Genomic DNA, 13,111 nt, shown 5'->3' on the forward strand with positions numbered 1-13,111 from the left:
CGATCTTGCCACAATTTAAGGCTTATTTCTTCCTATTCGTAAACAGGCAACATTCTCTCGTTGTAAAAGCACCGAAACTCCGTACTCAGCACATCTTTGCAACGCAATAATGTACACAAAATCGGGCATCGAGCATGTGTTCACGCGTGTTCGAAACCATGTTTCAATAAATCGTTCCCTCCTGTGGGCTGGTGTTGAGCTCGAGCGCTCTGGTACACTAGGCGTGTGTTATGTTCGACACATTAAGGACAATACCAGGAATCGGGCACGTGTACACAGGATAAAACCTCCAACCCTTCCCCACTGTTCCAGCTAGCTCCAAGGACTCTGCAAACGTTACCTTTGATATGGGCTGCAACGGTCCAGGGACACTGGCAGAACAGCCGGTACACGTACGCACCTATGAAGAGCACTTGTGTGTTTGCCCATGTACTAAGATTTTTGCAATCAAAACAAAAAAGGCTTGTGCATCTCCGTTTTTCATGCTCATATTACGGCACCAGCACTCAGCGTAGTTCACGCCGAACGCTTAAGCACTGAAACAGATTACCATTACCAAGAAACAAGTGTTTCGTAACGCTTCACCATTTTTATCGCGTTGCAGGTAAATCATTTTTTCAGAGCAACATCGCACGGAAGAGTATCCACGGTATATTAATGAAGAGAAGAAAAAAACACCTTCCAGTTGCAACATTGCAGTCCGATTAGATAGCACACGGAATTGCAATTATATCAATACAGCGAGGAGACAACTTTTGTTTATAATAATTTTAATTGCAACAGCTCGTTATTCATCTACATTTTCTCTCTGTGCATGTTTGCAACACAAAACCATTACATAATCTAATAGCAAAACCTCGTCGAGTCGTGTGCTAGGGAGCAGTTCGCTTCACCGGAGCGCAAACGATTGCGCCTTTACGCCGCGCTCAAAAGCTCCACAAAGCTCCTGTGTGCACGTTGGCGTGAAACGCATCCTCAATCCTCCCAGCCGGTATGATGGGTTTCACAGCAGACCCGGCCACCCAATTCCCGACATCCTCTGTGCATTCGTACGGTGCGCTTTCGTTAGCAACGGACACGTGTTTTAAATTTTCTCCTGCGCTGCTTGTGCTAAGAGCGACCGTTCACGCGAAAGCGCACGAGTTGTTCGCCGGAACAGCGAAAACAAACGATCCGCTCCTAAATAAACGGGTACGTGTGTACCGGGGCGGAAGATGGGCTATAAATTTGTCTGCACTGCTGGCTGCACCAGGCAAACCGGGACAATCAGAACGGCAACGCTGTTTGATGACCCGAAACGATTCGAACCAAATGCAACGCAGTTCAAAATTGTTCTCAGTTTCGCTTAGTTTAGGTTGAACAGTATTACATTAAAAAAAAGTTTAACAATTTTGCCCCATTCAAGCACTGACTCTTACCTGTAGCGTACGCCGGTTCGATTTCGTCCTCCGAGTGTAGCTGCGGTGGCGGCACGATCGGTATCTGGACCGGGATCGGCAGCGGCATCCGATCGTAGTGCGAGCACTCGATGTACTCTAGCCGGCCCTGGCTGCCGCCCAGTATGCTGCCCCCGCAAATGCTAACCCCACTACCAACACCTCCGCCGCCTCCCACGCTGCCACTACCGCCGCCGCCACTCCCGGGGCCACCGCCCGGGCTGGAACCGGACCCGGACCCATGGCCCGACCCCGAACCGCCGGTCGAGCCCGGACAGGAGCCGACGCGGCTCAGCGAGGGCGGCGTCGCCGACGTCGACATGTAGTGGTGCGTGTGAGGGTGTGGATGAGGTACCGCGTAGTCGCCGGTGTCGCGCAACGACGTCCCGCGGGTCAGCGTGTTGCCCGCCGACTGTATCGAAGGCTGCGTCGCCCGGCAGATGATATCCGACAGCTGATTCGCCTGATGATGATCCACCGAAAGGCACACATTCACAAGAGCGCGCACAGACGTCACGCGTACACGAAGGGAGATCGAGAACACAGAACAAACAAACACACGCACAATGTGAGCAACAGCAACAGCAACAACAATACACCCGCGGCGGAGAATCATGATCGGAAGCGGGAAGGCGGAAAGGAATAAAGCGAATAACTTCAACACAAATCGAACGAAAGGCGAGTGTTTGGTGAACGTTGTGGGAGAAGCCTCCACTCGAACAAATGGATGAACATTAGTAGGGCAAACAGAACATTAAAAAAAAAAAAACAAAAAAAAAAAACAAAAAAGCGAGGAAAACTCAAACAAGGAAGCCCACTGAAGGGAGCCATTGTTATAGTCCAAGGATAAATTAATGCAGAAGCGGGCAGAGATCATCGGGCTACGCTTGTTTTTTTCTCTCTTAAAGAACCTACTCGCTCGCATCGTGTCTTCTATCTATCCACTGAAACCAAGCTGCAAATTGGCCACGGAAGGACACACACACGCTCGCGAAGAAGTAGGGACTGGCGGGGGGAGTGCCACCCACGGGAACACAATGCGTGATTGCATTAGGACTGTCGGTCCGCCCATAAAAAAACCCATCCTCAAAACCTTCAAGTGCCCCAGCCAGCTTTTGCGGGGCTCCCTATAGTGATGTATTGCTTTTTCGTCCAACCGTTCGACATTGATGAACGATCGGAAAACACACGGTAATGGTTTCGGCTTTCTTGTTCCGAGTTCTAGGGGAAGTTTTTTTGTTTTGTTCTTCCTTTCTTAATACGCCTCCAAGGCTCAAAACGGAGCGGCGCTACAAGATAAACATGTCGGTAATGTCGGATTGCATCATCGGAAGATTATTGACGTCATAGGATCAGCATCGGAAACAGAATCTGAATCACTGCCCGTAGTCTTGAGGGATCAAATGGTATGAGCGAAGGACGTTCAATCAACGCACGAAACTCAGCAACTTTGAAAGAGTTTGAAATGTAATACAAGTTTTAGGAAACACTGGAAGCTTAATGAAATGAGGAGGACCTAAGGAACCTAGGCCTACAAGATATGCAATTTATTTCCTTGTCATTTCACAAGTTCACAGACATTTCTGTAAATAATAAAAGATCCTCCTCCTCAGAGACTTACGTTGAGCTTAATAAACTCGGAACTCAACGACAACGAGCGAAACATCGTATGTGATATGTCCTTCAAACAAATTATAAACAATTTGCCCTAAAAATCCAAAAAAGTAATATCAATTGCATACTTCCAGGCGCTAAAGTCCCAGTATTGCATGACATCGTGTACCATGCCCTCGTTTTTTTTTCTAATCAGACACTCTCCGCCAGACCCGTAGCCCGATGATCTTACCATCTCGCATGATTGTGCTTGTGGTGGTCATACTATTCTACCAGGTATTAGTGCTTTCCTTGTTTGCAAAGTTTGGGTGCGCAAAAGCTACTGGGAATAGAAATCAGAGTGTACATCTCCTCCCTGCCCCATAGTAAAAAAAGAAGCCCCAGCAGTAGCGCGGCACGAACGTAACAAACCTCGGCACACCCCAGCAGTGCGAGCGATTGGCATCGATCTACCTGTGGACTATCAAGTGACTGTCTACGCGAGAAGGTACAGGGTGTGCAGGGCAGCTCCGGCGGTAGCTGCTCGATAAACTGCGGACTGTGACAGGGACTGTGGCACGGGCTGGAGCAGATTTGCTGCTGCTGTTGCTGTTGCTGCTGGTGGTGCAGCGACGGCTGGGAGCCGTTGCTGCAGATGAGCTGCTGCTGCTGGATCGACGGTAGCTCGACCGCCTGCGGACAGGTGTTGAGCGAAAGGGCACTGCAGTGCATCGACGGTTGCTGCGATTGGCTCGACGCCAGACTGTACTGCTGCTGTTGGTGATGGTGTTGTTGCTGCTGCTGCTGCTGCTGCTGCTGTACTGGCTGCTGGTAGCCTTGGGCCTGATACTGGGTCTGCGGCAACTGTGTATTGCGCCGCGGTGATCGGCCACGATCGACCGCCGTTGCGCTCCAGTATCCCCAGGCCATGGTGACTACTCCTGTTGGACTTGCTTACACCCTTTACAGATTACACCCTTTAGCACGTGGTTACCAGCAACACCAGCTCACTCTGTAATGATTTCACACGATTTCTTTTCTTTTTTGTCGCACTGCACTGCAAACCAGCTTGAATAATGCTGCTTTGCGGCTTCTTCCAGCAATTGTGTGGTTATTTCTTCGAAAGCAACCACTATTTCACACTCTCACACAAGCACAACAAACCCACACTGCCGTTGCTAACGGTTCACTTCAGAAACCTATTGGTAATGTGTAGAAAAATATAGCTTTAGGAACTTTTCCCATCCATACTTGCTAAGGGTATTTCCGAGAGTTCCTCCATATCCTTATACCTTCAACTTTAAATTGTCGGGTCAGGCTTTAAACTCGTAGCTCTCTCTCTCTCTCTCAATCTCCGTTTGTTGTACATCACTACAGTCACCATAGTCAACATGAGCCTCAAACCACACACTTCAAAGCACCTGGACTGACATCACCATCACCATACGATGCCTACAGCCTACAGATCTCCCCGACCAGTAACAAACGCTGCAACTGGTGGACTGAGGAAATTTAATAACACACGACCGTAAAAATCCTTCTCGTCTGGTTGCCTTTCTACCTATCCTCTATCCTTCAACTCCCAGCGCAAGAAAATAAATGCAACAGCAACCCAGAGTACATTGTGCAGCCGAAACAAAAATCTCTTCCACGCTGCAATGGAGGCTCTTCCGAACGCGCTTGGCCGGGAGAGTTAACGACAGCCGCCGAACGGAGCGAACACAGTAGCGACGGCGACGTGAATAATAAATATTGCAATAATGATGTGCACCATCTCGTGTATGCAGTACAGTAGTCCTCTCGTCTCTTGCAAACCCACGCACTGCCGTGCCGCCCGTCCTGGATTCACTCAACGCATCATCAAAAGCGAATCCTTGCCGGTCGATGGAACTGTGAAGCCATGCCATGCCACTATGGCGCGCCTCTGCAGCACACATAACAACCACGGCGCTACTGTGGAATGGTGGCTTTGGCCACACATCATCAACTGTGGAATATATAGCGCCGACATTTTTCCCTGCTTCTTCCGTCTCCTTTCTGCTGTTTGCATCATTCCAATCTCCAACACACACACACCTCGCCATCTCATATCTCATCTCAAGCTCAAGGCTAAACAGGACCTGCGGCGATAAGCGAAAGCTCAGACACAGTGACTGAGCAAACCATACCGGGTTTGGCCAAGTGCGGCAGACAAGAAACGACCGTAACGAGTAGCTTAAGACTCAATAGGGTAAAAGAAAACACCACGACCAGACACACGGCACACACTTACACCATTCATTGCGAATGTGTTTCCGTTTACCCTTTTTCCTTGTACAGAGAAGTGATTTGTTGTTTTTTTTTCGACAGAAATTTTCCCTTCCCATCACTGTGTGTAGTAGTGCGCCTCTGTAGAGCTTGTGTATTGTGTGCAGCCCTTTCAGGCGCAACGCAGCGCACACGCAGGCTCCTATCAAAAGAGAAGCTCTCAACGTGGCAGGGCGAAGCAGTCTCGCACAGCTTGCAACCGGATAGCTTCCATTGCTGTCTGAAGGTTATTGACCTTAACCGCGCGAATATAATGCGACTGTTGAGAGCAGTCGTGCAGACGCTCACCTCCTTTCACATCGATACGTTTTTCTTTGACAGCTGGCAACACCGTGTAGCATTCACCTTTTCCAAAAAAGGATATCTTCACAGGGATGTATAAGGAATGTAACGAAACGAAAATGAGCAAGTGGATGTTTTGGTTCCAGCTCTCGTACTTATTATCAGAATCTTTGTGGTTGGTTCTGCGCTTTACTTGACTGAAATATCCACACCTAGAGCATGGATATTTATGGAATATCCCCACCACATATATAGGGATTTGATGCTTCACAAACATCAGAACCATACTTTTATGTGAGTTTACTAAAGGTCGGGGAGCGAAAAATCGACTTCCACAATGAGCCATTGGGCTTGAGTTTTACGCTACGAAGTTTGTTAAATAACAACATAACTTATTTTAATCATAACTTTGAAATTCCGCACTTACAACGAATTTTTCAACGAACCTGTGGGGCAAACACAAATAAACGTATCAAACACTTTCAAGGCATTTAACAAACGTCTTCTTCTGAACTTCCCTAAGTACCGAGTTACAACAACATTCCCAGTCAAAACAATCCGAAAACATTAATATTTCTACTCCCTACACCCAACCATTGGACCGCAAGCAAACGCAACGACGACGACGCCGTCAGTGCCAATTGCAACTAGTTAATAATTTGCGCCACATTCTTTCCCACCCATCGTTGCGCCCTTTTCGTCGCTTAACGATCCACTTTTAAGACTTTACTAATCTTCCGCCTTGCCTGCACGAGCCCAAAGCCCTCCCCCACAATCCGATTCACCCAGCGAGCGTCTACGAATTGCATTGCATGCAAGAGCCACACACATACACCAGCACCACACAAACTTCAAAGTCACTCGTCTGTTCGTCGTCTGTTTGTCCTTGCGGCGCACACGACACACTCGACTCGACGAATTCCAATGATTCCAGCAATCCCAACGATCTTCTCGCCTCCTCCTAGCTGTAACGGTGTCGCTGTCGTCCCATTTCAACGCCAGAAACAACATCATACATCGTAGCACCACCAGGCGTAGACGGAAGTGTGTACCACCAGCAGTTTGTCCTTGCGCTTGGGTAGAAATACGTACTGCTGCAGCGGCGCTACATACGAGCGTAACATAATTTACATCTCTATCGCGCGTCCTTCAAACGCGACACACACACAGAGCGGAGAAATAGAGACCGGTGGACCACAACAAAAGGACCCCCCAACACGTACACACAATCCTTTTTACCAACGTGATGCATTTTTACTAGCTCGTTGGCGGAAAATTGAGATTTCACCCAAATGAGACGAAATTTCGAAAAAGAAAGTTAATAGATCGTGTGTATTTTGTTAAAGAATTGTCTAAAAAAAACTCCTTTTCACACAATTCGAGTTCTGGCTTTTTTGTGGTGAAACGAAGGAGCAAGGCATGGAGGGAGCGAAAGTAAAATCAATCTATAAACAAAAACAAAAAGGTTGTTTATTTATACTTCAGAGTGAGCCCATGGGCGGGTTATGGTTTGCGGAAATAGAACGCGCTTGCCTTCGTTCTTCAAAAAGCTTGCCACGTGCAGGGGGAGGGTAAGGTCAAGGGAAAAAGGATGCATGGCACGGGATGGCCTCACAATGGCCTTGTCATTCAAACGAAAATATGGCTGGATGAGCTTTTGTCGAACACATGTGCAGAAGAGAAGCACAGCGAAAGCGAAGAGCATGTGTACATTTATTTTCGTTGTGTCTGATGCAGCACTCCCTGGTACAAACCCTTCATGTTCAGACTCATAGCAAACATATTTTTAGCAACAGTTGTAGTGAGGTTCCTTTTTTGTGGTTGCGAAAATGGTTAAATTGTAAGCAAATACAAAGCAAAACATATTCAATCCTGCAAAACCATGGTTCATAATTTACAAACGATAGATTTTACAAGAAGCCAGCTCGTTATGGAAAACCCGTTAAAATTCATAAAACAAAGCGTTAAGTGCTATTAGAGACCGTCCAACCGAATAGCACAACTGTATGTAACCGAATTCAATGCAAATAACCCCGCCATTAACCGCCCCAGCCATGCCCGCATTCGACTGCCGGTTAAACACTTGCGCAAAGTTTAATCTTTCCCTCGCACCTTACACCCCATCGCCATCAACAGCCCACCGTCCCTCTCCGCCCGCCCAAAACATAATGGAACACATGAAGTGCCGTTTCGGTGCCACTCAAGCATCATCGTACCGCTGCGAGCATAAAATATGAGAGAGAAAGCGCCTAGAGGGTCCTGTTTTGGCTGTGCCGCTTCTTCGGCCCCCTTTTTTGGTCTAGCACCAACACACACACACACACACACATGCACTGGTTCTATGTCTGAAGTTTCCGCCACTTTCGAGTGCCCTCACTGCGAACGCGAAACTGGGGGAAAGTTCATTTGCGCGAATTAGCCGCAAGGGGAAAGCTGCTTCACTATTACCCCCCTTTTCTACAATAACTTTGTAGACTTGCAACCGCGCGTGTGTGTGTGTGTTTGTTTAGAAGGTGAAAAGCACATAATTTTATGAATTTTAACAATCCTTCCCACATACACACCTACACCACACACTAGACGAATGCGTCTTGTTGAAAGGTTCAACAAAGCGAGCGTTCGTTCGCGGAAAGCTTCTTGCGCAAAACTTAACGCTACCAAACCCAAAATGGTGGTCGGCTAATGGGCGACCTGTACTTTGGGGGGGCTGTAAGAAGAGTTGGTGGTGTAATCTGCTCTAAAACACGAAGTTCACAAGTGTTCACAAACCGGGTACACGTTGCTAGGTACATCTTTCTCTCACTCTTCCGGGTAATGTATATTCAGCATGCGCCATTTTGTGCTCTTCGTGCTATAGTTTAAGCAAAAATCTCTTGGAGCTTGCAAAGATCCTTTGGTATTATAGTACAGCAAGGACGTTTCCAACTAATCATTAAGTGTCTACAGACATAAAGCTTAATTGAAAGCTGATTTGTAAAAAAAAAAATGTCCTCATAACAAGAGCTAATTAAAATTGAAAAAGAAATGATACACATACATGAATAAATCTAAATTACTCAAGTACACACACAAAAAACAACAGCCCTAAGGCTCAAGTTCCAGCAAAGATGCTGCTTCTCATAGATTTAATTCGATTCAATTTCAATTAACGAATAATTGAACTAAATTCCCCTCCTAACAGTTTGATCGATCGATGGAAGCCATTCGTCCTGAGTTTAGTAGAGAAGCGGACAGAAGAAGAACAACAAAAAAACATACCAACCCACACCGACACCCGAATCTGTGGCGTCTCCAATCCGACGAGATCTCCCAAAGGTGCAAAATCGATTCATCACCGCGTCGTCGTCGTCGTAGTCGTCTCTCATGTCCTGTAAATTCACCCCACCGGCTGTGGGCTGGTTCGCGTCCTTCGCCGCAGATATTCCAGCTGCTGTTGCCGCCACATCCAAAACCCACAATGGTCGTTGTTTTAGCTGGTACACGGTAATTAATTACATCCCCCACGAGAAATTCTAACCATTTTCCACCCGGATCCCGGATCCACCGAGTTTATCTCTTCCGTTGAATTTGCCCTCCCACCCGTCCACTGCCGCGCGCACGTCAATCGTCAAACCAGCCGATCCAACATCATCTTCATCACATCCCTGCCCAACAACGCCGGCGGACCGACCGGCGGAGATACTAATTAGTGGCGGAAAGAGCTTTATCCGCGCCACATCTCCCTCCTCCTCCTTCCCCCCACCCCCCCCCCCCCCACCCTCTCTGCCAGCGTGCCGTGCAAAAAGGCAATCTCTCCAGCGCTCTTGCCGAGGCTCCTCTTTTTGACAGTCCTTGCAAACACACCTTTCCCCTTGGACCAAGCGTGATCAGGCTCCACCATTTTCCAGGACCGCCAGAGATTCGACCGATTGATGGAGGGCATCTCTAAAACCCTAACAAGCTCCCGCCACTCAGCTCGGTATGTGTGTGTGTGTGTGTGTCCGGGTGATGGCTTTTTCCCATTTCCCTAACACCCGGAGTTCGAAGCCATTAGTGATTAGCGGCATGGCGCAAAGTACCCGCGCTGACACTGAGGGCGATAATAATGGGTTTGTGTGGTTGTGTGTGTGTGTGTGTGCTGGCAGGTGTTAAAAGTCGAGCAGATTTCGTGTTTGAGGACGGATTGTGATACCATCTGTACCTGGCATACAGCGTTTAAAGTGAATGCAAATTGCGATTGAATTTCCGTTTTGCCTTGTGTGGACGAATCGAACAAATTCAAGCTTGAAAGGAGTTTAAAGTTTCAAGTATTACATCAGTATTACGTTTCTAGATCTTTATTTATGATTTATTAGATTCATTTTTTGTTGGTTTTAAATATCATATCCTAAGTATCATATTTACAGACCAAAACATCTGCTCTCACAAGCCAGGAAACGTCTCAGCAAAAACAACATTATCTACGCCTAATTGTGTAAACTGAAACTGCGCTCCTACCACGTTCACCCCTCTCCTGTGCTAGACAGAGTTCGGCACAGTTTTTCGGGTGATGTGAAAACGGGTGCAAACGAACCACAAAGTTTAATCAGCTACCGGCTGGGAGGGAATGGGTTCGAGCGAGTCGGGCTCCTACGCGATAGTAGTCCCGCGAGGTTGAGGTTATGTTTCAGAATTAATTACTACCCATTTGCCTTTTTTATTATTTCAACTTGCAGCGGAGTTGCAGTTGGCACCGTATGCTCTAATGAACGGGGAATGCACGAAGAGGAGAGAGGAGAGCCATTGTATGAGTTTGCCCTATGCTCGGCTCCTCTTGCTAGGCACCATTTATCAACTTTGGCTTACAACTGCTGGGCTCATGAATTTGCTAAAAACTGGTTTTTTGAGTTCCATTTGCCTCATTGTGTACATCGCATCTTTTTTTGTGTGCGACATCGGTAATTATGTGGTTTCGCGAACAATATGTGACCTTTTTCACGAAGCGGTAGTCGAAAAAACAGGACAATCAATGCGACAGAAGTTTTAAACGATTCACTTTAAATTCTAATATTCGTCCAATGTACTATTTCTTTCCAAATTCGTTTAAACGTGGCCGGAGGCTAGCTGCTTTTGAGTACGGTCAACAGCCAGCAGCCGTAAAGTATTATTATAAAAGTATTACTATTAGCATCCATAAACTACCAAACCGAATATGCCTGCATAACGTCAAACAAGATGCCTGAAGCCAATTTCAAGAATTGCAACAAACAAAAAACACATTATAATTTATAATCCTAAGATAACCCGCAAACTGTAAAAGACCACCATAAACACTGTTACTTTATTGGCGAGCTTTGGTAGTCCCCTTATTTCTTTTCCTTCTAACAAAAACGACACACAAACACACACAAAATGTAAAACGAAGGTTTATCGTATCGTACAATAGTTTCCACCGCATTGCGATCGCATTAAATAACGAAATAGTGCACAAAGAAAGGCACAGCAGCCCTCGTTCTAAACGAACCTCAAAAGCGCCGCATTACAAAGAACACCGAACGGCTCTAAAGCAAGTCCCTTTGATTGAACTTCGTAGGATAAGTTCTTGGAAAACGTACGACCACATACACGTTAGGGATGGAAAACGGGCTTACAATAATTTTCAATCATTTTCATATCAATGTGCCCCCCTGCTCTTGAGAACAGGAAACAATAACAGCTTGGAAAATCGGAACACAGATATTATGTGGTAGTGCGTATCGTGCCGCATAAAACAATTCCTAGAAATAACGTTTCAAAAGCAACCAAAGCATCATGAAACTAATAACAAAATATCTTACATTGCCACAAGAAATTTATTGTTCTTTCAGTTGATCGTTAGCTCTTTGAACTTGGGGCACAGCGATATCGTTTCCAGCGAAATCCCACATGAGAACGGATATTACCAATTCGGACGATTCTATAACGCGGTTTTTTTTCGAGGCCATTCTTTCATCCAATCTGGCCTTACGTAAATACGCCTCTCAACAGATGCCACGGCACAGGATTTGGTGAAAACTTTTAGCGAATGCAATTTGCAATCTACCCTTTCGCGCCTAGGAAAAATCAGCACAGAGCACAAGCTTGATGTAACATAGTTCTTTTTGGTCAGCATCTATTTCCCGTTTCAGACACTCAAGTTTAAAAAGTTTCAAAACTCCTGCAGTGCATGAAATAATCCCACCAGTTGGGAAAAGTGTGTTGCGTTCCTTCGGCACAGCCATCGGGGTTACGTGTCCTTCGCCCGAGCATGACGATGTGTGCCAATGTTATCGCCAAACAAAGTCATCGATTTGGCATCGAAAAGTCAGCACTTTCCGTACATTCCACTAACTCTCTCCCTCTCTCTCTCTCTCTCTCTCTTTCAATCTCCACATTTGACTGTTTTTCTCGCAAAAAGAGAGAAACTACACTGCCGGAACCGGGAAAAACGGGGAGGGAGGGGAAAACACACTTGACCTAGTTGTGTGTATGAGTGTGCCTGTATAGGCACACCCGATTGCTCTGCTCTGGTGGCCGTGCCGTTTGCTTTGCACAGTGCGAACGAAGGCCTTGGAGGCCAAGCGCAAATATACTAGACACGGCAGCTAGTTATAGATCCAGCGGCTTCAAAACCGGTTCGCAAATACGCCCTCTTTCCGGTTGGGACGTAACGTATGTGCACAGAAGAAGCGTATGATTTTAAGTGCCTATTACATATCATATTTCTCCACCGGTTTGCTTTGGTACAATGTTTAGCAGATATAGGAATTGTTTATATTTTATCGATACTGTTTTAAAGCTTGTTTTTTAGATTTTGGAGAGAATTTGGTTCAGAGCGACTGTTGAGAAATAGACGGGAAACCCTCAGTGTCATAAACTACCAGGCGCATCCATCGCACGGGAATCGAACGCAAACGATTTTAAAATTGAAAATTCTTTTAAAAAGTTAAAAAAAAAATAAAAATATTACAAAACAAGAATGTAATTAATTATGCTTATACTGGTGCAATAAATTTACTCTTTCTTAGAAAACTAACACAATCGATAAATGGTCCCCTAATCGAACGAATTCCACAATGACGGTAAATAATAAAATACGCCTGAAGAATTCTTCTCCGTCCTATGACATCATACTGCACTTTCGATCTGTCCTCTTAAAAAAACCTCCGTCTTTTTCACAAGAATCCATAAAAACGAACAAGATACAATCTCCATACATTTTTGGATTTTATATCCCTCCCGGGGATAGACCGGGAGACAGGGAGAAAGAGAGAAGCTCCTTACATTCTTCGCCCCACGCTTGCTACCACGTGCAGCCGTAGGCGGAAGGATGGAATCGAAACGTGCCTAAAATGTTGCTACCCCTTTGGAAGATTCGCCGGATTCGTCGTGTGCCTTCGTGCCCGGATGCACGGTAAAATCCTGCCCGAGAACGGAAGCTTCCGGAAACTATAGGGAATCAATTTGGCAAGCTTCAAAGGAAAGCGAAGAGAGAGCTGGCCGAGGGGACAGGGACG

The 13,111-nt window shown here is 46.3% G+C and overlaps 1 protein-coding gene across 6 annotated transcripts in view; it reads right to left on the reverse strand.

The window, feature by feature from the left end:
* The window catches only part of LOC120959653 (atypical protein kinase C), a 99,667-nt gene that overhangs the window by 60,548 nt on the left and 26,008 nt on the right, over positions 1-13,111 (reverse strand). For 3 of the 6 annotated variants that reach the window (XM_040383229.2, XM_040383232.2, XM_040383231.2), the window contains exons 2-3: positions 3,462-4,228; positions 1,419-1,899 (exon numbers count right to left, since the gene is read on the reverse strand). The exons of 2 other annotated variants lie outside the window; for them this stretch is intronic. In XM_040383229.2, the coding sequence (XP_040239163.2) occupies positions 1,419-1,899; positions 3,462-3,959 (979 nt within the window). In that variant the 5' untranslated portion in view covers positions 3,960-4,228. The remainder of the gene's footprint in view (positions 1-1,418; positions 1,900-3,461; positions 4,229-13,111) is intronic. One more of the 6 variants, XM_040383233.2, reaches the window with a different exon arrangement.

Source organism: Anopheles coluzzii, chromosome 3, assembly GCF_943734685.1.
Source record: "Anopheles coluzzii chromosome 3, AcolN3, whole genome shotgun sequence".
Lineage (NCBI taxonomy): Eukaryota > Metazoa > Arthropoda > Insecta > Diptera > Culicidae > Anopheles > Anopheles coluzzii.